The sequence below is a fragment of the Anarhichas minor genome, unplaced genomic scaffold (genome assembly GCF_050575085.1).
Source record: "Anarhichas minor isolate MPS153535 unplaced genomic scaffold, ASM5057508v1 ptg000004l, whole genome shotgun sequence".
NCBI lineage: Eukaryota > Metazoa > Chordata > Actinopteri > Perciformes > Anarhichadidae > Anarhichas > Anarhichas minor.
The window spans coordinates 7,317,402-7,345,323 of record NW_027466450.1 but is presented as its reverse complement, the minus strand read 5'-3'; the positions used below and the strand labels follow the sequence as shown (position 1 = coordinate 7,345,323).

Sequence of the window (27,922 nt, the reverse complement as noted above, 5' to 3'; positions counted from 1 at the left end):
TGTTTTCATTAAAAAAAAATACTTTCACCTCCAGCGTTTGCTCAGTGCCAACGATGAAAATAAAGAAAAACTGCAACAAAAATATATATTACAATGTTATTTTTAATCTTGTCTTCACCTTTCCAAATAAATGGAACCACAACATAACATACTTGACACTGTACAAATGTTTATCTCATAAATCCTTACAGACGCGTCACTTAAGAATGCTCCTCTGCCTGTTTCTCAGCCTTTTGGATTTCTTCTTCAATGGGACCCACCATGTAGAAAGCTTGCTCTGGCAGGGCATCATATTCACCTTGAAGAGTAAAAAGAATAACCATTACCATCAAATATCCATTTACTTTATCTCATTCAGAAATGGTTTGCATGAATTATCAGGAAAAAGACATCCGCAAGTAATGAAACATATATTTGGCATTGCATACCTCTGATCCGGGCTTGGGTGAACCTAAAGATGTTGTCAATAAAGAGAAGTACGTCCTGTCCCTCCTGATCACGGAAGTATTCGACAACAGTCAAACCGGTAAGAGCGACTCTGGCACGGGCACCTATAGGGGCTCATTCATTTGACCGTACACCAGGGCTACCTGAGAACATGAAGACAAAAATCACCCGGAGAGTTTAGCATGAGTTTACACTGAGCGAGAGATCTACATGAATCCATCAAAACTGATAAACCGAAGTCTGTGCTGAAGTCTCCGGAGTAAGGAGAGCTAAATAGTGTTTCAGCAACTCTGTTGACAACAAGAGAAATATAGAATAACTCCAGCATCATGATCATCTCAACACTTACAGACGCCTCTCATCAATGGGTTCTCTAATGACATTCATGACCCTGCCCAAGGTCTCAGGGCCCACAGGGATCCTGATGGGGGACTCCGGTGTCCAGAACCTTTTGACCGCGGACCAGACCCTCTGTGCCATCCATGGCGATCGGCCCAGCTGTGTTTTCACCTGAAGAAGAAGGCCATGAGGAGAAACCCTTTAAATTTCATAACAGACATTCAAACACTGCCCCAGTACCCATTGGCCACACTCACCCAGATGCTGTGCCACCTCCAGCACCAGCCTGCCCTCATCAAACTGGACATCCACCACAGCACCAATCACAGCCACTATCCGGCTGTTGCCGGTGCTGCCTGAGCAGCTGGTGCAGTGTAACCCCTATACCTAAAAGCACAATGACAGAAAAAAAAGAAAATGACAAATAATGCCAACATATTATACGTGACTTTACATATGACACCAGCAACTCAAATGTTACAGAGACTAAACAAGCTTTAAAGGGACCCCAAAATCAAAAATACACACATTTCCACTTACCTGTAGTGCCATTTATCAATCTAGATAGTTGTGGTGTGAGTTAGCTTTGGTGATATCGGCTGAAGAGATGTCTGCCCTTCTCTCCAATATAATGGGACTATAACTTGTGGTGCTCAAAGTGCCAAAAAGAATACATTTGAATAACTCTACAGCAATGTCTCTTTCCAGGAATCATGACCCTGTTACTCAAAATAATCCATAGACCTTGTGAGTAGTTTCAAGGAGGAACTAAAGCAAACATCTCAATGGCGGATATCTCCAAAACTAGACAACTCACATTATTTTATATATTTTTGAATCATCTTAAATCTACAAAGCAACTAAACAAAACGTATAATACAGTTCCACGTTTTGGTGCTTCGGTATAGCATTGCCCATGTTTTGTTGCCAGAAAGGCTGAAAAGTTCAAACAGGCAATGTGTGAGACATTGACTTTTATTAAGTTACGTGGAAGGTCGTTGACTGGATCCTACAACGTCTGATTGAAGTAACAATATGTCCAAAGAGCTGCTGCAATTAAATACAAATACCGACTGATCGCACATGAATGAAGACATTTTATGGTAAAGAGGCTCGCTGCGGCACCGTCCCACAGCACCCAACATGGTTAAGATGGCTGAAGTGGAATGTACCTATGGATTGTACACCGCCGCTCAACCAAACGGGCTGTCTGAGCATGCACGGTGCGTCGTTTTCTAATAACCTCATTTACAGAAAGAGGGCAGCACAAACCCACCTAGAAGGATCCCCACAAGCTATCTTTCTGTTGTTGCCCTCGTGCTACATTATGATTCAGAATTAGTGTTCATTTATTTAAGGAAGATTTACATTATCATGAATTTGCTTAGAAAATATTGACTTAAGAAGTCAGTTTTATTGAAAAAGACAGGTTTAAAATGTTCAATTTACACACCGCTCTAAGCTTCTGTAATTACCAGTATCACAAGCAGAATGGGGAACATAAACAAAAGCATTCAGTCAGTGATAGACGCTCATGAAAGAGAACCTATATTCACAATAATCTTCACAATTTACAAATGTTGTTGCACTATATAGGAACACTATGAATGGATGTCATTCATCATATAGAGCAAAGTGACAGGGTGGATTTTGCCAACCCATCATTCAGTGCAACATTCCTTTTGTGTCAGAGAGTCTCCTCTAATTACTTCTTGCCTGGAGCTTTTGCAATACAAAGCCTCTTCACCTCAAGCGCAGCATGCAGCCATGAATCCTCAGCCAGTCTGCATAGGATCGGCCCCATTCAAACCACACCACTGAAAGGTCAGCTCCATAACAAATGGTCAGATGGTCATCTTTTAGGGTCTGGAAGGTGAAATACCACCGAGCAAAGATATATTGCATGTCACTCGCCTACGGGTTGCAACTCCCTTTTCACAAAAGAATAATTCAAAGAAACACATCACAATATAGACAAAAAAAAGGTAAATAGTGCGTTAAAGTTAGTTGAGGTTTCTATTGATACTGTGATTGACTGTTTTTCAATTAAAACAACAGGATTTAATTCAAACATTGTTCTGCTCTGGTTGTTACTGCTTGGTGATTTTAGAATTAAAAATCACCCGTTTAACCCTTTTTCCTCAGGCGGTTTTGGTCATTTAAAGTCCATGGCGCAGTCCAAAGGTGACCAGGCCTTTGCCATTTGGTCCTTTAAACTTTAACCCCCCCCCCCCCCCCCCCCATACCTTTGGAATTTTTGCTGGCACTTTTTATATCCCCTCTTAAAAAACGCTTTTAACCGCAATATATTGTTGCAATTTTGTTTAAGTGCTATTTGTAAATGAATTGTAGTTTAAATCCCAATTTCTTTTAGGTAGTACAATATGTAAACCACTCTGGTGTGTCATTTTTACCTCTTTAGTTAAGATTCCATTAAAGTTTCTTTTTTTTGCCCAACGATGAAGATCTTGGGTAGATTATAATAAGAAAAGAAAAGTCATACCCTGTAAACTAAAAAGGCAATCTGGTTTGAATTGACATCAAACACTAGTACTAAGCTTGTTTACAAGATATTTACAAGATGTTGCTGCCTTTTTTGGCCAGGTCGTCATTGACTTATCTGGTTAAATAAAGGTACAATAAATAAATTAAATAAACTCTTTTACACCAATATTATCCAATTAAATCTATTTAAATGTGTTGATCAGATTTAAAGTAAGGTTAAACAGGTAAAACGCTTCCGTAACTTTTCAACATGACAAATACACAATATCATAACTATAATTCTGTGGTGTGAAAGAATTAGCTAACCCCTCGTAGACTAATACATCTACAGTTGATTGTACTTGCAGAGACTAAACATTTCAGCAAACTCACAATGTTGCTTCACTGCTGCAAACAGATCTCAGCTCCCCTGCCCTGAGGGCAGAGCGGGAATCCTGGCAAGGCTCAGTGGGATCTGGTCTGTCGGTGGCTTCTTATAAAGGAGGAGTGAGTGTCTCAGGGTCTCTCACTCTCTGCTCTACAGGATGACTGACACTGCTGCTGCTGTTCAATGATCAATGAGCTAAGTGGAGCTCACTGTGCGCTGCGGTCCAGCTGTTCCAGCTACCTTCTTCAAGTCTGCATTTTGGGCTGCGCTTGAAATAGGACACTGAAATACTATTTCCAAAAGAGGTTGGACTATGAGTTGATGTACCCCACATTTACAACAATTGAGTATTTTATAGTTTGACTTTCAACATCAATCAACTGTTTTACTGTTTACATTTAACTTAGCAGTTAAATATATGGATGCACAAACTTTTTCACTCTGATTTTTTTGCAGAAACAACTTTTATGGACAGTGAAATTGATTGATTTTGATTTGTTGTTGCTACTTTTCACCATAGTTGGGACAAGGATGTTCCTCTCCTCTACATTGGTGCTGCTGGTCACAGCACTGACCAGCGTCTGGGCCCAAGACTCTTACGAAATAAGGAAAATTAGCAAGAAATCCAGGCCCAAACAACTGGCTGCAAATCTTGATGACGGACAAGGTAAGACACTATATGTAACATGAATAAAAACAAATTGATTTCAATCGATTGTCTTTTTGATGCAGGAAATCCAACATCATGTTGCTACAGTATTATGTTCATATCTGACTTAGATTGTACTAATCTGCAGTTTTCACCTGAAATTAAATCAAAATGTATGTCACTTAATCAAAGCACCTAAACACCTTCATCCTGTTCTGTGTGCACACAGCCATCCTAGATGAGGACTGTAGCTTGGAGCTAACCTTCCTGTTGGACAGCTCTGAGAGCGCCAAGGACAACCATGAGCAGGAAAAGCAGTTCACTATGAACATGGTGGACAGACTCCAAGGGGTACAGCTGCAGACCGGCCGGAGCTTGAGCTTAAAGGTGGCTCTGCTGCAGTACAGCAGTCACGTTATCACAGAGCAAACCTTCAGAGACTGGAAGGGCACAGAAAACTTTAAGGCCCTCATCGCTCCCATCATCTACATCGGGCACGGCACCTACACCACCTACGCCATCACCAACATGACCAAGATCTACCTGGAGGAATCCAGCCCCAGCAGCATCAAAGTAGCCCTGCTGCTTACAGATGGTATTTCCCACCCGAGGAACCCTGACCTTTTCTCTGCTGTCGCTGATGCCAAGAACCAGGGCATCAAATTCTTCACTTTGGGCATCACTCGGGCAGCCAACGACCCAGCCAATTTAGCCCAGCTTCGTGTAATCGCCAGCTCCCCAGCTTCCCACTTCCTCCATAATTTACAGGACGAAGACATTGTTGAAAAAATCGTCACTGAGATTGTGAGTATAATACCTTTCTTTCAGCAGGCACCACTGAGAAGAAAAGCGATCTATTTGCTTTGACTAGGGATCTATTCAGAGTTGACACACGGACATGCTTGTTCAGGTATTCGTATAGAGATGGAATGATGAAAATGCTCTGGAGAAACAAAGGAAAGAATGTCTTTGACAGCTCTGGATTGTAAGCTTTTTACACAGCTTTAGAAAAATACTGTTTGACATCTGCATGAGCACATCCCCTAAGATTCCCAGAATGTATCACGTGACTTGCATTATTACTCTGTTACTGGCTATACCTTGACATTTTCAGGAACGTTATTTGTCTTTCTTCTGTCAAGTTTCAAGTGTATTGCTTTAATTCAAATGTTGTTTTCTTTGCAGACTGGCATTACGAATGAAGGAGTAAGTATTACTACAATTAGACAGCTCATAGGGAATCTTTTGAAATGTAATAAAATGTGTAATTAGGCTAGAGTGTGAATAATTACATTCATAACGGATTAGCAAATGTGTCTCTTTATCTGCAGTGCCCTCTGGCTCAGAGATGTGCTTGTGAGAGAGGAGAGAGGGGACCAAACGGGCCTGCGGTGAGTATTTAGCTTCAAACTTTTCAAAAATATTCCACAAGCAAAGAGCAGTTGCCTTTGAAGTGTCACAAGTCAGAAGAAAGGATTCCTGAAATCTCGTGCAGAGAAATTTAACATGATCCTGATAGTTTAGGAAAGGTAATTGTGCAGTTTTGAACAATCAGGATAATTGCATGCTTATTTCTCCTCAGTATAGCTTGTAGGCATTCGCACAAGTAGTGGATAGGTGGTCCTGCCCCACATTCTAAAAGCAAATCTCTGGCAACAGGCAAAGGAGATCACAGACTGTGGTCTGCTATTCCCACGGAAATATGTTTGCTGTGCCCTGTCTCAGCCAAATATTAAGATGTCCCCCATGGAAACAAGAGGCACCGCTTTTAAAACTCCACTCCCTATAAAAGTGGACCTTTGTCCACCATAAATCTCCCATACTACTACTCATACTGCCACAGACAGAAACACTGTGATAGAAGGACTGCAGTGTGAAACACCAGATATTACACATCATTTCTGTGTGACACTAGAAGAAGATCATCCCATCCGTTCTAGACACCCACTCACTCTAGCAATGAGCGAAGGTAGTGTCAATCTTTCCAGCAACCCGGTGAGATAATCATGATGCTGACAGACAGCTGCATGGCTGTTAACCAGGTGCTTTCTCCTCAGAGAGATTCTTCAAATTCTTACACAAAAAGAGGCTCTCATAATTGCTCTCATTACTTTAATGGGCACAAACTAGTGATTTCTGGTGGATAGCAATTGACACACGCTGTCCAGGTGCAGCTCAAGACAATGACCCCTGGCCTTGTGGACAAGACACCTCATGCCCACCTATCGCTTCAACTGTCATACAGCCCTCACATCCATGAGCACATACAACACACATTCAGACATCAGCCCAAAGATCAACAAAATATGTTTACTTTGCATTGACATGGTCAAGATGACCTTTATTTTCAGGGTATTCAGGCAACTTTAGTGACTATTTAAGATAAGATAATATATACGTTTTTGTTGCACAGGGAAATTGTTGCATCACACTACACACACGAGTGGGACATCATAGAACTGTAAATCTTTAAAATGATAAAAGACAACAGCTTCAATTGATAAAACCAGGTGTCAAACAAAATTAAAAGTAATCAAATCGCAATATCTTAGTGCCCAAATAAAATCATTGTATTTTGGCCTGAAGGCAACAACACGACTTCAGGGTTTTGGAATGTATGTTGGGTCATTCAGTACCTTCTGTGCCACCCTGAGCACAGATTGTTCATAAAGACTGAAGAGAGGGATGTTCTTTTTCCCCGATGGTCTTAATGGCCGTTTGAGAGACGTGCAAGCTTAGACTTTTGTGCTGACAGGTTACCATCCATACTTGTATGCCATATCGAATTACATGCTCTTGAATTCTTTGATAGAACAAAATCATGAGTTTCCTATTCACACCACAGAGTTCAAGCCTTCTAAAATAGATACATCCTCTGTTGTAGCCTAGAACAAAGGTTTTCAACATATACATGCCATGTGAGCAAACTCCCAATGTGGACACCAAGAGGTGAGCAAAATGTCCGTGAAAGAAATTAATCAACTTAACCCTGACTTTGTTTCATTCTCCAGGGGAAAAAAGGTCGCTCCGGAGACGATGGAGCCCCGGGGCTTAAAGGGCTAAAGGTGTGTGCTTTTTGATGGACATGTGGACAACTAATGTCTTAGCTGTTGAGCCCCTTCAGGTGTTATATAATACTTCCCGAGTTCTCCACATCTAAATTCTATGTTAAAATTTGGGAAAAAGTTGTCAGGCTTCCTGAACTGGGTCATCCAATGTCTGTTAAGTTCTTCTTAAAAATTTTAAAAAAATGTATGTTCATAATAGTAATAGACTCATATGAAAACTAGGACAGGTTAATTATTATATATGATTATCATTTAGCGTTATATATTCGTAATTTGTAACATATATGTAAATTTGTATTATAGTTGAATATTTCGATTTTACTTTTAAAAACATGACCTGCTTCACTGCACATAGAACTTTTCCAGATGTTCATGAGAATAAAAAAAAACATCATCTGTATCATTACCAATTAATAAAAAAATGTAGTCCAAAAGGATAGTGATCTGTTCAGTGGGCAAGTTTTGGGATGGAACGAAGAAACTAATGAAGAAATATGAGGTGAAAAGCTCATGTGGAATGAACTCATTATAATCTGTGACTGCCTTTTACTTGCCCAGCACAGTTTCTGTTGACACTAGTAACTTTTCTTTTTACTCGTCACTCATCTGCGGTGGAGTACCCTGAGGTTAAATCTTAGGCCTTCTTTTATTCTCTCTATGTGCTCACACTGGGCACTTATAACTGTCACTCTGACAATATGTCGCTGTACCTCCCCTTAAAAACTGGTAATGCCGATAGTTGTCCAACCCTTATAAGATTCTTTTAGAAATGGTTGGATAAACATAATCTGGTAAGGTTCCGATTTCTAGTGATTTAGTGATAGTGATTTAACAAACACTTTTGGGCCCTGTTAAGTGTACATACTGCACAAATGTCAGATATGTATATTTACATGCTTTTATTTCTTTGCATATTGGCTGTTGTACACAATTTATGTGTGAGCCTTGGCAGCCTGTATTAGCCTTCCTTCACCGGCTACCAATCAAGTGTAGGATTGTTTTTAAGATTCTTTCATTTGTTTTTTAAATTCTGCATATTGTGGAACCCATTTCTGAGCACCTTCGCTACTGTTCCACCTCCATACTTCTAATCTAACAGTGATCCAGCATTTGCCATTATTGCATCGAGAGTATTTAATAGTTTACTAACACACCCCTTCTTTTGTCATTTTTTGAGTCTTTAAGGATATGATTATTGAATTATGAATGATCATAAAAAGCTAATTTATTCAACACCAGCTTATTATTTGTCTCAAATCCATTTATGTTTGGGGCTTATAGGGCTTGTACACATTTGTATAACATGTGTTAAGTTTTCAGTCTATTAATGTTGATGTTACAGTATGAAAGATGTTTCATTTTTTCATGTCTTTCATTTTTGTTTCTCTACTTAATCTGTGTATACCTGCAAAATCAGACTGTTTATTTATAGTTTATTCTGTGTTAAGGTACTTTACTTTGCAGTGGCTGTAACTCGTATTCACTGTAATAATGAGTCTGTGTACTTTCTGTCACATCAGGGTGATGCAGGACTAAGTGGTCTACCCGGGCGTGAGGGTGCTGAGGTAAATGTCACTATTTATGACCAAAATTTAAAAAATATTCATTACTGTCTCGGTAGTTTGATAACACAAATCATTTCATTACTTTTTTAAAAGGGAAAACCAGGTTACAAAGGAGAGATGGTATGTGATTTAGATTAATGACAATGATAACATTTAATATTTTGTTGGAGACTATGCAAGCCGATGCAATACTTGTAATTACTACACAGGGTGAGAGGGGTGAGTGTGGCACTCCAGGAATCAAAGGAGACAAGGTACAACTGCACTGTTGACACTACACACATACTGAACATTATATATTATATATCCAGTTTGATAATTCATACTTGCTGTACATACTGTGTATGATCCTATGGCCTTTCTCTTCCCTGTGTGGTGTGCTTCAGGGTCCTGAGGGTCCAATTGGAACAAGAGGACTTAGAGGTCTGCAGGTCAGTAATATTTTAGTAGTATATGCAATGCATTCGTTTATAATGACTGTCTCTAATAGTTAACACACTACATTGATTGGACAAAAAGACAAAAGAGAGAACAGATGTTTTTACTTTAGATATCTGTACTCAAGTGATAGCATGCCATTCTGCGTATTATTAAGTATTCATTTCTTAATTTATGTCTGTATTGTTTGATGTTTCTGCCCAGGGGTTACCAGGACCACAGGGAGACGTTGGACCCGAGGGCCTTCAGGGAAAGCAGGTCAGCCCCCTTTTTTGAACAACTTTTACTTGCCTCATCGTGCACATCTGCTGTGACCTTTACATTTCCTTTTATGATTAGTTCAAACTAGAGGTCGGAGCTTTACCGCCGTGGTCTTTACTGTGCAGCACAGAGGCCTGTTTGTCTAGTAATAAATCCCTGTGTGAATACTTGGCAATCTGCCAAATCTTCCCCATCATTACTGTTATTTACCAGAACAGTGATGAGCTCTCAGCAAAATATTTCACTCCGGGTTCTTCAGTGTTCTCCTTGTATCCTGTTTCTAAATACAGACTAGGAAGTGCCTACAGCATTATTAACATCTCCAACAAGACCTGCAGTTAATAACATACAAGGACAGTCAATGTTTGCTCGGTGGCTCGCCATGTGAAGACATGTAGGAAGCATCTGCAAAGATTACCAGGACTCTTGGTGGTCCCTATGTTGCATCATTTGTGTATATATTTCTCAAAAGGCTCTACACACAATATGTGAAATCCTTAGTGTGCCTCTCCCTCCACAGTCCTCACAATCAAATTAGCATGACATGAATAACATGAATGATAACTCATTAAACAAATCATTCAGATTAAATTGAAATGTAGTAAAATGGTACATATGAACTATTATATTCTGTTAAAACAAGATAAAATAATTACATTACAGCTCTTTATGTCAGGCTCTACGTTTTTGTTTTCACCTTCATTTTGATAAAGTTATCTAAAGCCCAAGCTAATTGTGTAATCGATCCAAACGTTGATGTAGTAAAGAGCCTCCAGCAGTTCTTTGTTGATTTGAGACACTGTCGTTTCGGGTTTTGTTGAACTTTGAGACACTGGAGCTTAAATTTAGCTTCTATTTGTCCTGACCTGCAAGAAGAGATCAAATATCTCGCCCACTACACAAAGGATTTACAGCAGCATGTTACCTGCATGTATGTACAGTATGTGTGTATACAATCAAACTCAGTTTGGAGTTAGGTAGTGCTTTTCAGGGGTGCAACATAGTGTTTAAATAAACAATAAATGAACGACATCAAAGGTTTAAATACAGAGGCAACAAAAGATTCTAAAAAAACAAAAGCAATGTAAAATTATATACTAAACTAATGGTTTAGGACTCATTTCCTTTTGCTATATTGATACATGATTTAAGCTCCAATCCAAACTGATGTTTAGTGTTATTTTGTCATCACAGGGTGAACGTGGCCCACCTGGCTCTTCAGGAATTCAGGGGGAAACTGGTGTTGGACTTCCTGGATCAAAAGTATATGATGCTATGGATTATCCTCAGAATATCTTTCTTGTACTTTGTTGTTGTTTGTTTGATATCTGATATTCTTTAAGTTTATTTTATTAAATTAAGTTACTTTATAAATCTGCAGGGTGACATGGGATTCCAGGGCCGACTAGGTCCTCCCGGTCCCCATGGAGTGGGTGAACCCGGCCTTCCTGTAAGTTCAGAAGAAACAGTCTGTGCTATTCCAAAGTGTTCAATGTTTTTGTGTGTGTGATCATATTTGTTTCAGTCGCAAATGGGATCTGTTGAGAAAGCAAAGCACAAAGGTACTTTGACCTGAGCACTGCTTGGGTGACACATTGTGCACTCTGGCTTTGTTTACAGGGACCTCAAGGACCACAAGGTGTTCAAGGGGGAAAAGGACCCCATGGTGAGGGGTTTCCTGGACCAAAGGTATTATTTTGAGTCTATAATCAGAGAACTCATCAACAGTAACATTGTCTAGGTGAAAACGTAAACATACCACAAGGCTCTGCTAACTTTCTCTATAGGGTAGAACATAAAGAGACAGAGAATATTCTTCAAAGGAATAATAAAAGTATATTAAAAGTCTGAACACCTTAATATGATAAGTGTTACAGAGTAATTGTAAAACAACGTGTCATTTGTTGATGAAGTAATGCCTGAATGCCTAGAAAGATATTGATGAATGTTAAATTGTTACAAAGAATTTATTAACAGTGCATGAGCCTTTGTTCATGGCCCTGAGAACGCAACACACTGCAGATTAATTAAGAAAACACATGCAAACAGATACAACAGACGCAAATGAAGAAACATCTTCCACAAATTTGACAAAAATACGTATTTATAAAAAGCTCTGCAAGAAGCTCACAACGTAATGGAGAATGTTTCCAGGGGACACTAAAGAGTGATGCACACAGCTGGAACATGCTTGTTGCATTGGTTTGTGGCTTGTGATGTTATTGGAGTCGGCGTCTGTCAGTGTGTTTGGTTTTGTTTTTTGTTTTATTTTAAAATTGTGATGTAATAATTCTGATATTATTGGAGATATCTGTTGTTAACAAGCGTTAGCCTTGTGTTTATTATTATGTTATCTGAATCATAAGATCTCAATGTTAAAATAAGCCCAAACAAAATCTAAAATGTTTTGCACAGCCACTCATAAGCCACAAACATGGCAACAACAAGCATGTACCAGCCGTGTGCATTACTTTTCATTGTCCCATAAAAACTAAATGTCTTGTCAAATTGATGTTTTCTAAATGCTGTGCATGTGCCGTCAAATCAGTGATGTTTCTTAATTTGCAGTTAGCTTTGAACTCTCAGAGCCACCTTATGAATTCAATGTCAACCTGACATCAATATAAAATAAGGGTACGTACACTATGTACACTTTTATTTGTTGGAAAATGAACACTGGAAATGTCCTCAAGCAACAGCACATCTGTTATACCTGTACCAGACTACCGAGTTGTTGTAGATTTGACTCTTCTGCTGACTTTTAACTCTTGTAAAAAAGGGATCAGAGGGTTTCTGTGAGAGGTGACTAAACCCTCTCTTCTCCACACACACCTACACGCAAACACATAAGGTTGGCATGATCAGGTCTGCATGTCTGCATTTCATTACACTTGTATGTTGCAAGATAAGCAACCACTTCACTTCATGATTCACTGGCTCTGGAAAAAAGTCAAGGCAGTGAAGAAGTGCCATGAAGAAAAAACTCTTCCGTGCTTTGTGCGTACAATAACTTTGTATCAATCACAAGCGGATGACAGGAGCCAACATGCTCTTTTTCCGCACTCTTTGCTGACAACAATGCAGACCTGGCTGTGCCCCAAAAGGCAAGTGGCAGCGATGTAACTGACAGAAATAATCTGTTTTTATTCCACAGGGAGAACGGGGGCTCACTGGGCCGAGGGGGCCAAGGGGACAGCAGGGTGCAGGAATCAAAGGAGAAAGGGTGGGTTATAAATATATCATCTAACAAAGAGAAAATACTGCAAACCCTCAAGTTAACACAACAAAGGCTCTTTGGGAGGCAGCACAAATGTCAAGATGGCATCTTGGAGCACTTGGACTGTATTAGGTGATTCTTGTGTTTCTTGGACTGTTAGCGCTACCTGTTGAACACTGGAATACAACATTTGTGATTTAAGATTGTGCTATACTTGAAAGGATCATTTTTGTAGTATTCATGTAATTTATGAATAATCTGAACTCTTTTTCCTCAAAATAGAAGGAGGTATACTAATGACGGACTAGATATTCATTATATATGTAACGCATGCACACATATGTTACTTTTGTATTAAACTGACTATGTTGCTTCACTTCCAGGGTGGCTTGGGACTTCCAGGTTTTCCAGGGCCATCTGGACTGGCTGGAGCAGGAATGCAGGGAGAGAAGGTCAGCAAAATATCTTCATCTATATTTTCACAATGTCACACTGACATATCAGGACATAGATTAGTAGAACACACTGCAAGGAAAGCGTTTTAATCTTTATTACTGCTCAGGGAGTCGAGGGTCCAAGAGGTCCGCCAGGAGTCAGAGGACATCCAGGTGAAGGTTTATCTGGACCAAAGGTTTGTTAAAACAACTGCTGTATGAGATGTAGCTACTGCAAATCAAATGTATGCAAGGTTATGTTTTTAAGTATTTAGGGTGGTTTCTAAAGTTATTATACTGCTGATGTCATATAAAATCAGATAAAATATAATAAAGATATAACATCCAGTTTGTTATTGTTTACAGGACATAAGGTTTATACATTGTACATTATCAAAGATAAGATGTAAAGCCGAACAATGAACTGGACAAACAACATACAAAGCAAGTGCAAAACTCGCAGGTGTGTTCCATTTTTCTCATAATTACCCACGCTGTCATGCTCTTTCTGTTCTAGGGAGACCAAGGTTTACCGGGAGAGCAGGGAGCCACAGGAGAGAGAGGCTTTGGTGAGCCTGGTTCAAAGGTAAACAAGTTACTTTATTTATGGCCAATATAGTCGGCCTATGTTGAGTGCTAGTGTACCGAATCCATCGAATATCAAATAATACCATTCTACTGTTACAGGGGGAGCTTGGAGCCTCTGGTTTGGGGGGCCTGCCTGGTCTTCCAGGAGAGGATGGAGCTCCAGGGCAGAAGGTAAAGTACATTCAAAGTACATTATGCCAACTCTCTGGAAAACTTCCCCTCTACCTTCCTTTCCTTTGTCCATGAGTTTTCAATAAAAACATAGATTAGATAGATTTTTGCCACAGCTGAGTGACTGCTTCTGCCCCATCTACCTTCCCTCTCTTAGGGGGAGGCTGGTTTACCTGGTTTAAGAGGTCCTGAGGGAGCACAAGGAATTGGCACTCAAGGAGAGAAGGTATGATTTAGATACATATCTGTGTGTTTGTCAGAATTTATTTAACAACAAATGTTAATCAGGTAATGTGTGCTGTAATCCCTCCCAGGGTGACCAGGGTTCGAGGGGCATCCGTGGGTTACATGGGCCTCCTGGGATCTCAGGACCCTCTGGACCAAAGGTAAGAGTTAATGGAACAAGTAGGCCTATTTTATTGTGGTGTGATATCGTCTGTGATGAAGTAGTATAAGCAGCCTCTCTCCATTTATTCTATGATGAATACGTTGCTGGAGGGGATATATGCCACAACCAACCCAACCTTTGAGTAGAGCCAAAAAACAAGTTCTCTGCAGCACACGTATTGTTACATAGAAATGTGAATTGGATCTTAAGTCTCTTGCCAAATCTCATCTTGCAGGGTGAACGTGGGATATCAGGCCAGCAGGGCATGCCGGGACAGCCAGGACGGTCCATATCAGGTCCAAAGGTAAATTTAAAAAAACTCATCATCAAACTGTCTCCAAACACAGATCTTGGCACCAAGGTAGACAGGCAGCAGGCAGCCAGAAGAGCTGCCAGATAGACTCTAATGTGATGTAATGTTTCAAAATTGTTGCCACAAATCAACACTGTGACTTTATTGTCTCCAGGGTGATGTAGGCTCTGCTGGTCCCCCTGGTCCTGTTGGAGAAACAGGCCATGGATTACCTGGTCCAAAAGTACTGTAAACACTGACATCTTTTTTCCTTTTCCTTTGCCTGGGCTCTTTGTTATATGTCATCATCTCTCTCCCGGGCCTTTCCTGTTTCTCTTTCTCTCTTAATATATACACAATTATAACGAAGTTGTCTTTATTGTTCTAATCAGCATAATGTTGGTCTTCATCACTACATTTTGTTTAAACAGGGCGATCGTGGCCATTCGGGTTCAACAGGTTCAGTTGGTCCAAAAGGCCAAGGCATCCCCGGCCCTGTGGTTCGTATCATCAACATTCTGCACAAAAACCAGTTAATGTTGTTCAAGCTGGAACGGTCTGAACTCATTTCTGTATATATTTTAGGGTCCTCTAGGCCCGCCAGGATTACCAGGCGAGTCGGGTCCAGAAGGAGTAGGAATTCCTGGTCCCAAGGTTTGTGTCTACATGTTTTTAGGTTTGTTGTGTTTTTGCATGTGTGTGTATACTAATGGTGCATTTGATAATGTCTATTTCAGGGGGATGTTGGCTTTAGGGGATTGACAGGTTTGCCCGGCCCACCTGGAAAGGGCTTACAAGGACCACCTGTAAGAAAAATAAGCTCACAAACCGCTCAATCGAATTATAATCAATATTCAAATCGGAATAGCCAATAACTACACATTTGACAATATATGAGGTTAGAAGTTGCCCTATGCCTATTTACTATGTGCAAGGTTGCAGGTTGTTGTTTCTTTCATAAATAAGTTGTCTGATTACTTTGAAACATTTGTTTTAAGGGTACTGTTGGGAGGACAGGACCTGTTGGTCCAGCTGGACCTTCAGGAGAAGGTATTCAAGGCCCGAAGGTAACTGTTACCACTGTTTTACATAAGCACTGTCTTTCAAGCACTTACCAAGCTCTTTATTATCAAGAGTAATTCATAGTTTTCCACAGCAAGTGAGTGAAGCAATGATGTACTTATTTGGTGCTGACATGTTACGGACCTGCCTAACAAACTAGCTGCAGGACAAAACATAACAATAATTTACGATCTACCGAGAGTGTGGAAAGCTTCCGTATGATTCAATAAATCTAAAATCTAATTTCAGGGTGAGCCAGGATCTCAAGGTATGACTGGGCCTAGAGGGCCTCAAGGAGATGGATTTCCTGGAGCTAAGGTAAGAGATTTACTCATAACGTTTTATTGATATATGATGGTCTCTGTCTGATCTATTACAATTGCCTTGTTGCAGGGTGATCGTGGATCACAGGGTGAAAGGGGAACGAAAGGTATAAAAGGTGACATGGGTGATCATGGAGTCCCTGGTGAAGCAGTAAGAAAAATGGATCTTATTCCTCACTTCCTGAAATGAATAATCAAACTGACAATGTGAAGTCTCAATGGAACTAACTGTAATATTGTTTTCAATTTTTCTCCAATCCCAGGGAAGGTCAGGAGCAAAAGGAGACCAAGGCCTCACAGTAAGTTCATCAATTCAACTAATGTTTGAACATTCAATAAATGACAGTGATATTGTACAAATACAAATATTCTTACATTTTTCAGAGAGAGGATATTATTAAGCTGATCAAAGAAATCTGTGGTAAGACTTCAAGTCAGTTTATTGGTTTGAACATTAATAAGTAGCTGGTATCTAAAGGGAACGCATGTGGAAATGTAAAATGTGCAAAGAGATCTGATATATCTATTAGCAGAGGTACTATGAACTGACAAGTGACATGAATGTAGAGCCAAATTATGAAAAAGTAAGGAGTTCAATTGTCAAATGTGGTTGTTTAGGTTCAGAATCTGACGGGATAATTTTTTAAATAGCAGTAATAATTGCTGCGCACTCGGTAAAACTGTCCACACATATTCTAACTTTATCAAAATTATACTGTCAAAATGTTAGCAAATAGTTGCCCACGTACACATCCAGCAGACTTGGAGCAACATTTGCATATACTTGGATTCATGTTTATGACAACCTGACAAATAGAAGTCTAATATTCACTCCCTTTTGGCTCCGTTTTGATCTCCACCAACTCCAGAGAAAAATATCTTGAGCTGCTAATGTGTTTTATTTTTCTCAGGATGTGGCATCAAGTGCAAAGAGAGGCCAATGGAGCTTGTGTTCGTCATTGACAGTTCAGAGAGTGTCGGCCCAGAGAACTTTGAAATCATCAAGGACTTTGTCACCAGGTTGGTCGACCGCACCACAGTTGGACGCAACGCCACCAGAATTGGACTGGTCCTCTACAGTCTGGATGTCCATTTGGAGTTCAACTTGGTTCGCTACATGAGCAAACAAGACGTTAAGCAGGCAATCAGAAAAATACTGTACATGGGTGAGGGCACCTACACTGGCACCGCCATCAGAAAGGCGACTCAGGAGGCTTTCGTCAGCGCTCGGCCTGGAGTCAGGAAAGTAGCCATCGTCATCACCGATGGTCAAACTGACAAACGAGAGCCTGTCAAACTTGAAATAGCTGTGAGGGAAGCTCACGCTGCAAACATTGAGATGTACGCCCTGGGGATTGTCAATTCTTCTGATCCTACGCAGTCTGAGTTCCTGCAAGAACTCAACCTCATTGCCTCAGACCCCGACAGCGAACACATGTACCTTATTGATGACTTCAATACTCTACCAGGTGATAATCACAGTCAAATGCTGTAAATATCATGCCTTCAGTAGTGTGTTCATTAAAATGTATGGCGATAAATGCTTTAGGCTGAGCGGTTGTTTAGTGCCTAACTGATTTCAAAATGTCTTTTTTCAGCACTGGAGTCTAAACTCGTCAGCCAATTCTGTGAAGATGAAAATGGCGCCCTCATTTACAATCGTATTACAAATGGACACTGGAATGGCAACAATGGCCATGGGCATGGTATTAATGGAAACAATGGAAATGGAGAGAGAACCAATGGATATAATGGCTATGGCAATAATGGTTATGGTTATGGAAATAATGGATATGGGGAAACCGAAAATGGTCACAATTACCAAGAGGAAATTCAAAATCAGAGACGCACCAACAGCCGAGGGCGAGGAGACACTTTCACACTGCCCATCAGTGCTGGTCCTCTTCCAATTCAGGTCTGAAAATTAATTTAGCATTGTCTTAATTAAAGTATACTTTTGTCATTTTCTTCATTGATGGTGCAGAATGAATCACAACAGTGACAGATTTTATGTTGTCTTACTCCAGGTGGTGGAAGATGATGAAGGTGAAGATTTAGACATAAGAGCCCAAGCGCGGGTTGGTAATACTGTAGCTAGTGTACCTGTAGTTAACAAAACAAAATCTTTATCGCTTGTGAGAGAAAGCTCCGTCTCCAATGAGGCCATCTTATCTACCTCGACGTCTATATCCTCATCTGCAACATCTGTGTCAACACTGGACTCAGTTTCATCTTTAAACTCTAATCGGTTGCAGCCAGTGGTGAGCTCAGTCCTGTCTGAAAGTAAGTACTGCACTCCTGCTCAACAGGCCCTTTTCACAGAGGTCCTTTTGACGTATAAGAGTCGGAAAAGCACAGGTGGAATTCATAATATTTATGAAGGCTGAATTGTATTTAGCTGCTTTGGTTTCAGGGTCCTGGTGTTGTGCATGCTGACTCATTGTCACGCCTCACTGGGATACTTCAATAGAACAGAGCCATCATTAATGTTATTAGTAACACCTGTGCTTTTCCTGCTATACGTCATATACGTCAAAATATCTGCTGTGAAAAAGGCTTATTCTCATTGAGGGCATAAACATTCTTTGAAATACATGCATCTCACAGAGCATTTCTTTTTCAGAGTCCCGCGTTCTTGATCCTCGCTGTGACCTTAACTTGGACCAAGGCACCTGCCGTAACTATGACATCCACTGGTACTATGACAAGCAGGCCAATTCCTGTGCACAGTTTTGGTATGGAGGCTGTGGTGGAAATGGCAACCGTTACGAAACAGAGGATGAATGCAAGAAGACTTGCGTTCTATTCAGAACAGGTAACTTTTGTCGATTTTTAACAGCAAATGTGCACATTGTCTTTTTGTTCATATTGTCTGAAGGTTGTACTGTCTTGTCCCCAGCAGGATAAAAGGAGATGAGGCCATCAGAAAGTGGACTTTAATACTCTACAACTGCTGTTCGTTTTTTTAATGTGATGCATTATGTCTCTCGGTTTCAGAAAATATTTTTATGCACTTTTTGAAAACCTTTGTCCTCACACAAATGCATTTTTGATAAAAGAGCAAAACAGTGCTAAAAAGTCATGACGAACTGAATCAAATCCTGAAATACTGTTGACATGTTACCGTTTCAACCAAATGAATGAGATTAACTTCTAGAAAACAGACTTTGTTACCTCAGTGAAACCAGCAGAAATCCTTTATTCAGGGTTTGCCTGTCCTGGGTTTCAAATAACAAATTCAGAAATTTTATTCCAATTTAAAATGAACCTGTGGATCATTCTTATACCTCTATGAACATACCTTGTGTTGAAATAATTTAGTATTTTATTCCAATTTAAAATGAACCTGTGGATCATTCTTATACCTCTATGAACATACCTTGTGTTGAAATAATTTAGTAATATGCTGAGAATTTCTGTGTGGATTGTGTTTGTTGTTATTGCAATTGTGTTTGTCTTGGCTATAACTGGCAGCTGTAATAGAGGGCGAATTCTCTCTGGGCACTGCTTTCAGAGGTCTACTGCGATCTTATGATGAAGATTGAGGCTTTCTGCAATCCATCCATTAAAGGTCTGTCTATTTGCGCAGTGTGTATATCTGAATACATGTTTTATATGTTTTTTAATAATAAAATGTAAAATTGTGTTGGTTTGCCCTTTTTTGTGTGTCTATTAAGGAAAATAACCATTTTTAATTTTATTATTATCCATTATAATCAGCGTCATCTCATATCAATGAATTGAATGACGAAAATTACCTAAATATAACTTTAAAACTAATTTATTTCCTTTTTAATGTAAAGCATATAGTTTCCCTCTTGCACATGAATTGTGCTATATAAATTAAGTATGTCTTATCTTTCTCTGTCCATATGTTTTTAGCACCTTAATTGCTAGGTCTTTCTAGCATGCCTTTATTGGAGCATTAGATTTAATACTTTCCACTCCAGTCTAATGGCATTTTCACAAAGCAAAGGCCATATTAAACTTATTAAAGGTAACAAACATGTCTCTATTATATAAACATTTTTGCCCATCTGTTTTGTAACACCCAGGGGCTCTGAAACTGACATAATTGGCTGACCTTTTTCACTGACATTCTGACATGTCACAGTAGGGAAAACACAGGTGTACAAAAATAATTTCATGAGAACAGAATTATATTTATCAGCTTTTGTGTATGATGGCTAACTGTGACATTGTATGGCTTATTGATACACTTGAATAGCACAGAGCCATTGTTAATGTTAGTAATTAAAACAATGTCTGCTGTGAAAAAAGCCTATTGACAAGACTATTGAATAGTAATATGAAATAAATAAATGTAATTGATACATTTTGTCATTTGTAAGCTTGTTCATAGTGTACAAGTTAGTGTTTTAAATATAGGCCACCGTCTGGCCGTATAAACAACATGTTGACACAATTTGTGAGATTGGCAACAGGTCCACAATATTGTCCTCTTTGCTTTCCGTCTGTTGCCACGGTGATTATGACGCTAGAGAGGCTTCGGATTAGCCAGTCTGCAGCTAGCTAGCGAACCAACGCTAGTTAGCTAGTAAACTAAGCCGAGGGGGTTATTACCTGCAGTCATGGCGTCTGTTTTAGATGCTCTCTGGGAGGACAGAGACGTTAGATTCGACATAACAGCACAGTAAGTTACTTCACTCAAATATAATGATTTCACCATTGTGCAAACTAGCTAGCTAGTTAGCTCAGTTACGCCAATTGTTAACGTCGGATACAGTAATCTGTCATTCCATCCCGTACACAGCCAGATGAAAACCCGTCCAGGAGAAGCACTGATAGACTGTCTGGACTCCATCGAAGACACGAAAGGAAACAACGGAGATCGAGGTAGTGAAGAATATTGGAGTTTAAAACGATCTGTGCATCCTTGAGTGTGCTGCTCAACTAATATGTGATAATGTCCGATATATTTACAGGACGAGTGTTGGTAACAAACCTGAGAATCATTTGGCATTCTTTGGCCCTGCCAAGAGTCAATCTGTGTGAGTACACCTTTAGGGTTCAATTGTATTTATTTATAGTTTGACTCTGTTTCCACTAGTTGAATATGTCTTCCCTCTCTTGAATTAGATACAATTATGTGTGTCATGTGTTTAAATGATTGAGCACTACAAGTAATGTTGAATGCTTTACTAAATGTAAATCTTTTTTTTCCCAGCTGTGGGTTACAACTCCATCATTAACATCACAACAAGGACAGCTAACTCAGTAAGTAAACCGTTTCTTTATACATATGGCTAATAATTGTTTTAATATTATCTTATTAGTTCAAGTCCAGTGTATTTGACCATAATCGTTTTGTATTTCCTTATACACATCACATATACTTTTTATATTATAGGCACCGAGGTTGCCCTTAAACTCTGTGTCTGCGTGTGTGTTTTTATTTATCAATTTATTTAGAGTTAAAGTTATTTAGCAACATTGTTTCGACATTGAAGTATGCAATGTGAATATTAAATGGAAAAACTTAGCAAAAAAGCATGCTAATTAATTAATTGAATGCTATTTTCTAGAAATTGAGAGGCCAAACTGAAGCGCTCTACATCTTGACAAAGTCCAACAACACAAGATTTGAGTTCATTTTCACCAATGTGGTTCCAGGAAGTCCACGGCTCTTTACTTCTGTTATTGCTGTCCACAGGTAAAACAATGCTGATGGGTAAAATCCTCTGATAACATTCTACATAAGATGTATGTCACACTAAACACTTTTGTTTTTGTTTTGGTACAGGGCCTATGAGACATCTAAAATGTACAGGGACCTGAAATTGCGAGCTGCTCTGATTCAAAATAAGCAGCTGAGACTGTTGCCCCGGGAGCAAGTGTGTGATAAAATCAATGGAGTTTGGAATTTATCCAGTGATCAGGTGCGGCTGCTTCAATCATGTCTGTCAAAATGTTTTTCATCAATTTTGCATTTTCCAGTTTCCGTCAGAGTTTTTTTGAGTACACACATATTACTCAGACTATCACTAAACAATCTCTACAACGTTAAAATGTTACATTTCATAGCCCAAATGTATTAAGTTGGAATACTTTCTATTGTCATTTTAACCACATTAAGAGTCTGAAACTAATACTGGAAGCGTACTCTTTAAATTCATTGTGATAACTGGAGATCATTTGTTTGCAATATGTCTAACTGAGTTCATTTTCTTTCTTTTAGGGTAACCTTGGAACCTTCTTTATCACCAATGTTCGGATCGTGTGGCATGCTAACATGAACGAGAGCTTCAATGTCAGCATTCCTTACCTTCAGATCGTAAGTAATAAACTAAATAATATCACCCATCTAGTCCTCACTTTCCACCTGACTTGATTTTCCTTTTTCTCCTGTTGCTAATTCAGGGATCAAAATGTTTTGAAACTCAGATACTGTAATGTAAATAATAGTATTGGTAACTTGGGCTTGTCCCTGAAATGATTATGTTCCAGCCCTGTTTACATAATGTCCTAACAAACATACACACCATCTATTATGTGCTCATCAGCACCTCAGTAACCGTGATTTTCTATCCTGTTGTAGTTAATGCATGATAAGTTTGTTTAGTGACTCAGCTCAGCAGCTCTGAGCCACTGCAGCTCTTTTTGTATCAACAGATGTGTTTTGTTCCACTTCGGCCATAAGCAGACACCACTGTACCCTTGCACATGATCTTCAACAAATTCTCTTGTTTCTGTTGTAAGATCATGAGTTGTTTCTCTTTGGATTGTGTATTTATTTTCATTTCTTTTATCTTTTCCCCTCAAGTGGTCCATCAGGATAAGAGACTCAAAGTTTGGCTTGGCTTTGGTGATAGAGAGTTCACGCCAGGTAAAAATGGTTTGAGTCACAGTCAACTAAACTGATCACAATGTAACGATTTAATACTTGTAATAATATAAGTGTGAGTAATAAACAAATATACTTTGGTTTCTAGAGTGGTGGCTATGTGCTCGGCTTTAAGATCGACCCTGTGGATAAGCTTCAAGACGCACTTAAGGAAATCAACTCATTGCACAAGGTGTACTCTGCCAACCCCATCTTTGGAGTGGACTATGAAATGGAAGAAAAGGTAAACATCCGATCATAATATTAGAATCAATGACCCTGAACACCTCAACAGTATAACATTAAAGCGCGTCAGAAAGGGTAAGCTGTTAAAGCTAGAAATAAACCAACTAGAATACTCTACATGTCTGTTTTTGAATTACTGTGTCATTTTCACAGCAGATTTGTTCTATCAACATTCCCGTAAATTGTTCTGCATGCTCCTTTGTCACCAGTTCAGCTGATCGTGTTGTCATAGCGCTGTTTGTCCTAACAATGATTTCAGCCCCAGCCGTTGGAAGAGCTGACAGTAGAAGAGCCTCTCGATGACGTGGAAATTGAGCCCGACGAGCAGACTGACGCTTTCACTGTGAGTTACACTCATCGCCCCTCTGGGAGTCAAAGGTTTAGTTTTCAGACCCTCAGAATAGCTGCCTGCTAATGCCCTTCAGCTTCATGAGCAAACATGAATTTATGTTGCCTAGTGCTCATGTGTGTACGTGCTCATCAGACAACAATTACCTCTTATCACAGACAACATGTCCCGCTTTCCTTTTATTAAATGTGTGACTTGTGTGTGTTGCTTGCCCACAGGCTTACTTTGCTGATGGAAATAAGGTAAAGTCTCTCAATTAGTTTGATCACCAGCTATAATTGTATAGTATGTCGTGTTTAACTCTTTTCATTTGTTTACTGATGTTCCGAAGCAACAAGACCGTGAGCCAGTTTTCTCTGAGGAGCTGGGCCTCGCCGTTGAGAAGCTGAAGGACGGCTTCACACTTCAAGGACTGTGGGAAGTCATGAGCTGAAATAATGTGAAACATATTTATTTATCAGGTTAAAAGTTGTACAGTTTATGCATTGATATTTTTTTCATCAAAAAACAAATATTACATGTAGGGTATATTTATTGTAAGTATATTTTATATAACAGTTTCTCGTAATGGCTAGAATGTGAAAAACAATGCAGTCTTAAAGTTAATAAATGCATTTAAATAGATATTGAAGAGTCATTTTTGTACCTTATGCAGTAGGTTTTTACTGTATCTCTCACACAGTTCATTTGTATGTGGAAAGAACACAATGATCTCTGGCTAAATACATAACTGCACAAGGTGCTAAAGTATTTTAGAAATCTGAAAAGAGGACTAACTGTCACCTCCTGTGGTAGCAGCTGTTCACTGACCCTTTCTTCTTGTTAGATAACTCCCCTGTGGATGTGTCACGAACAAATACCGATCACTGCAGTGAACTGGTCATTACTATCAGTGAATCGTGACTCACTCCACATGTAGATGTCTCCAGAATACACAGAAGCCATATCTGTGAACACATAAAGAGCTGGAACAAAATAGTCCTGCCATTATCTTAACGTGTTTTGCTGTGTTTCTCTAAAATTATGTATTTTACCTTATTAGATAGACAAGTGAAAATGAACTTAAAACATCATAGGTTATTTCAGTGGCCATACAACAATGTTGTTACGTATCACTAGGGTGACAAGGCTCCACAGTTGTTTTTACTCTATGACAGCTGTGTGAGCTCTCCTATTGGGCCAACTTGAATTCTTCATGGATGGGGTGGCTGGCTATATTTAGAGGGGGCACGGTTATATTAAAGTGGCTTCAGACCTGGTGGCCTATAGTTCTTTGTCTTCACCAGCCGGGACAGTCTGTCGGGAACACCTCTATCCACTTCCTGTCCTAAAAGAATGGATCCCGAAAGCATGAGGGAAGACCTCCGTCTGTTTCAGAGCACTCTGCTGCAGGACGGACTCAAAGAGCTCCTGAATGAGAACAAGTTAATTGATTGTGTCCTAAAGGTTGGAGACAGAAGCATCCCCTGCCATCGCCTCATACTGTCCGCTTGCAGTCCTTATTTCCGGGAGCTGTGCTTCTTAGAAGATGGCAAGGAAAAGGATACAATGGAGGTTGTTCTGGAGAACATGGATCCCAATGTGATGGAGGCGATTGTAAATTACATGTACTCAGCAGAGATTGACATCAATGACAACAACGTGCAGGATATTTTGGCCGCTGCCAACCGCTTCGAGATCCCCTCGGTGTTCACGGTTTGTGTGAATTATCTCCAGAAGGGGCTGACAAAGAAAAACTGCCTTGCCATCTACAGGCTGGGACTGATGCTGAACAGCGCCAGACTGGCATTGGCAGCTCGAGATCACATTGCAGATCGGTTTGAGACCGTAGCCAAGGACAAGGATTTCTTAGAGCTCGCTCCGCCTGAACTCTTTGCCATTATTGGAGCAGACGCACTGAATGTAGACAAAGAGGAAGTGGTGTTTGAGACCCTCATGAGGTGGATCAGAAAAGACAAAGAGAAGCGCGCGAAATCCTTAGAGGAGGCCTTTGAGTGCGTTCGCTTCCGTTTACTCCCAGAGAAGTACTTCAAGGAGAAGGTGGAGAAGGATGACCTCATTAAGACTGACCCTGAGCTTCTTAAAAAAATCAAAGTCATTAAGGAAGCCTTTGCGGGAAAGCTGCCTGAGAGAAAGAAGGGAGAAGATGGTGAGGAAGGAGAGGAGGGAAAGTTGCCCGGCTATCTGAATGATACGCGCAGATATGGCATGTATGCCAAAGACATGGTCCTGATGATCAATGACACTGCTAGCGTGGCTTACGACACCCAGGAGAACGAATGTTTTCTTGTTGCAATGGCAGAGCAGATCCCCCGAAACCACGTCAGTGTGGTATCGAGGAACAACATCCTGTATGTGTTGGGAGGACTGTTTGTAGATGACGAGGACAAGGAAAACCCTTTGCAGTGTTACTTCTACCAGGTATAAAGGATATATTTACATTGCCGATGTGCTGGAAGTAATCAGAAGTATTTCCCTCTTTTGGTTTCTCAAAATAACCTAAAATGTGTCTTTCAGTTGGACAGTCTCACTGCTGAATGGTTCGCTCTGCCGCCCATGCCCTCCCCCAGGTGCTTGTTTGCTGTGGGGGAATGTGAAAATCTCCTCTTTGCTGTCGCAGGAAAAGATTTACAGTCCAATGAGTCTCAGGACACTGTTATGTGCTATGACACTGAGTAAGTTCAGCACACCAACCATTTTGGATATGCTCGTTCACTAGATTTGTCTCATTTAAAAGCTCCTATATTTACTGTTTAAATGCTGTCTATCTGCCATTTTTAGAAAAATGAAGTGGTCTCAAACTAAAAAGTTGCCCTTGAATATCCACGGCCACTGCGTGGTGTCTGAGAACGGGCTGGTGTACTGTATTGGAGGAAAAACGGATGACAAGTAAGATTTAAATGCCAAAACAGATCATATTAAGCCAAAATATGACTTTCAAATTACATTAACACACAATCATGTCTGTCTCTCCGGTAAAGTAAAGCAACCAATAAGATGTTTGCATACAACCACAAGAGATCAGAGTGGAAGGAGGTGGCCTCCATGAAAACGTCCAGATCCATGTTCGGGGCAGTTATCCACAACGGGAAGATTGTTGTCGCTGGAGGAGTCAATGAGGAAGGCCTCACAGCTGCATGTGAAACTTATGACTTTGGAGCCAACAAGTACGTGCTTTTATTATTACGGTTTTTATACGGTTTTAGCCCCTCAAAGTGTTGTGCATGGCTTATTATTTTCTGATACCAATTTTTATAACAATAACATTATTATTCCTCAGAATAAAGCTCTAAAATTGGTAATTTGCGGGATTTTTTTAACAAATCACACAATAATGCTCGACACTGCAGGCTATTGCCCATTAATAGATATATGCATGTTCTTATGTACAATTATAACAGTTAAAATTTTGGAAGTCGTGAATCAATTCAGGATGATAGAAGATACAGTATATGTTTTTTTAATATTCTTTTAATAGTACGGTTTTTTTTTTAAAGTCAAAGAACTCTCGCTGAGGTGTTTGAGGACATGAAAAAACAAACAGTAATACAGCTGAGTGCCCCTTGTTGTAGGTGGTCACCCTTCACAGAGATGCCCCAGGAGAGGAGCTCGGTCAACCTGGTGAGCTGCGGAGGGCAGCTGTACACTCTGGGAGGCTTTGCCGTGGTGGAGAACGAGGACAAAGAGTGTGAACCCACTGAAACCATCGACATTTGGCAGTATGTGTTACTTTTGTTGCATTATATCTATACAGGTGTGAGGAAACAATGTCATCTTGCTCACTTTCTTTTACAATAGCTCTCCTCGTACTCCCAACGGTGTATTATAATGACATGTCTTCAACGGTCTCCTCAGGTATGAAGATGACAAGAAACAGTGGACTGGTATCATCAAAGAGATGCGTTATGCAGCCGGTGCTTCCTGTGTGACCATGCATCTGAATGCAGCCCGAATGCCCAAACTGTGAGAGCAGTCCAGGGACAGACAAGGCACTTTAGCTTTGCTGCTGTAGGCAGAATATTATGTACATGCTCTTATTTAGTGGCTCGTTGTTGTAATTTAACATTTTAACGTAACACGTCACCTTTGCCTGTTCTGTGAGTGGTTTAATGAAATGTATCATGGTTTTAATTGGCTTTTTTCTTGTCATTTGGGCCAGGCCTAGTTGTTGATTCTGATCTACTAAAAAAAACATCACTTTCACTTATTAAAATGTATTATTACTGTTGAAGGATGGCAAAGAAATTCATGTTTTTTTTCTGTGAATCTGGAAATGTTCCTTTTCAAATGAATAACATGGTACATCGGTATTAACATATCATCTCATACAGGCTCACTCATTATTCAAGCCCAGAAATATTGTACCCGT

The 27,922-nt window shown here is 39.9% G+C and overlaps 3 protein-coding genes across 3 annotated transcripts; all 3 read left to right on the top strand.

Moving 5' to 3' along the window:
* The first annotated feature begins 401 nt into the window (after positions 1 to 401).
* Positions 402 to 19,021, top strand: col28a2a (collagen, type XXVIII, alpha 2a). Its single transcript, XM_076111936.1, is given in 37 exon segments — positions 402 to 437; positions 439 to 526; positions 4,179 to 4,325; positions 4,537 to 5,111; positions 5,493 to 5,513; positions 5,639 to 5,698; positions 7,319 to 7,372; positions 8,896 to 8,940; positions 9,034 to 9,060; positions 9,150 to 9,194; positions 9,327 to 9,371; positions 9,583 to 9,636; positions 10,834 to 10,902; positions 11,021 to 11,089; positions 11,260 to 11,328; positions 12,794 to 12,862; positions 13,240 to 13,308; positions 13,419 to 13,487; positions 13,808 to 13,876; positions 13,978 to 14,049; positions 14,207 to 14,275; positions 14,364 to 14,435; positions 14,673 to 14,741; positions 14,905 to 14,973; positions 15,161 to 15,229; positions 15,315 to 15,383; positions 15,467 to 15,535; positions 15,728 to 15,796; positions 16,041 to 16,109; positions 16,185 to 16,265; positions 16,378 to 16,413; positions 16,499 to 16,535; positions 17,026 to 17,583; positions 17,713 to 18,029; positions 18,142 to 18,397; positions 18,738 to 18,929; positions 19,017 to 19,021. Coding segments are annotated over 37 exon segments (3,858 nt in total).
* A 1,610-nt stretch (positions 19,022 to 20,631) lies between these two features.
* Positions 20,632 to 24,177, top strand: bbs5 (Bardet-Biedl syndrome 5). Its single transcript, XM_076103776.1, has 12 exons — positions 20,632 to 20,768; positions 20,889 to 20,971; positions 21,061 to 21,126; positions 21,303 to 21,352; positions 21,661 to 21,788; positions 21,879 to 22,014; positions 22,314 to 22,409; positions 22,899 to 22,961; positions 23,068 to 23,202; positions 23,464 to 23,547; positions 23,772 to 23,795; positions 23,885 to 24,177. Exons 1-12 carry the CDS (start codon positions 20,707 to 20,709, stop codon positions 23,984 to 23,986), a joined length of 1,029 nt encoding a protein of 342 aa, XP_075959891.1. The 5' UTR covers positions 20,632 to 20,706; the 3' UTR covers positions 23,987 to 24,177.
* A 711-nt stretch (positions 24,178 to 24,888) lies between these two features.
* On the top strand, positions 24,889 to 27,579 carry klhl41a (kelch-like family member 41a). The gene is made up of 6 exons (XM_076103764.1): positions 24,889 to 25,974; positions 26,071 to 26,228; positions 26,335 to 26,442; positions 26,535 to 26,720; positions 27,126 to 27,272; positions 27,409 to 27,579. The coding sequence occupies exons 1-6, from the start codon at positions 24,889 to 24,891 to the stop codon at positions 27,518 to 27,520; spliced, it is 1,797 nt and encodes a 598-aa protein (XP_075959879.1). The 3' UTR covers positions 27,521 to 27,579.
* Positions 27,580 to 27,922: the final 343 nt, after the last annotated feature.

What these genes read in the sequence shown, in the direction of transcription:
- bbs5 (XM_076103776.1), top strand. Translation starts at nt 20,707, where the DNA reads ATGGCGTCTGTTTTAGATGCTCTCTGGGAGGACAGAGACGTTAGATTC. An exon ending in AGATTCGACATAACAGCACA is followed by an intron (nt 20,769 to 20,888) that starts GTAAGTTACTTC and finishes TCCCGTACACAG; the next exon opens with CCAGATGAAAACCCGTCCAG. An exon ending in CAACAAGGACAGCTAACTCA is followed by an intron (nt 21,353 to 21,660) that starts GTAAGTAAACCG and finishes GCTATTTTCTAG; the next exon opens with AAATTGAGAGGCCAAACTGA.
- klhl41a (XM_076103764.1), top strand. Translation starts at nt 24,889, where the DNA reads ATGGATCCCGAAAGCATGAGGGAAGACCTCCGTCTGTTTCAGAGCACT. An exon ending in TATGACTTTGGAGCCAACAA is followed by an intron (nt 26,721 to 27,125) that starts GTACGTGCTTTT and finishes CCCTTGTTGTAG; the next exon opens with GTGGTCACCCTTCACAGAGA. An exon ending in GAAACCATCGACATTTGGCA is followed by an intron (nt 27,273 to 27,408) that starts GTATGTGTTACT and finishes CGGTCTCCTCAG; the next exon opens with GTATGAAGATGACAAGAAAC.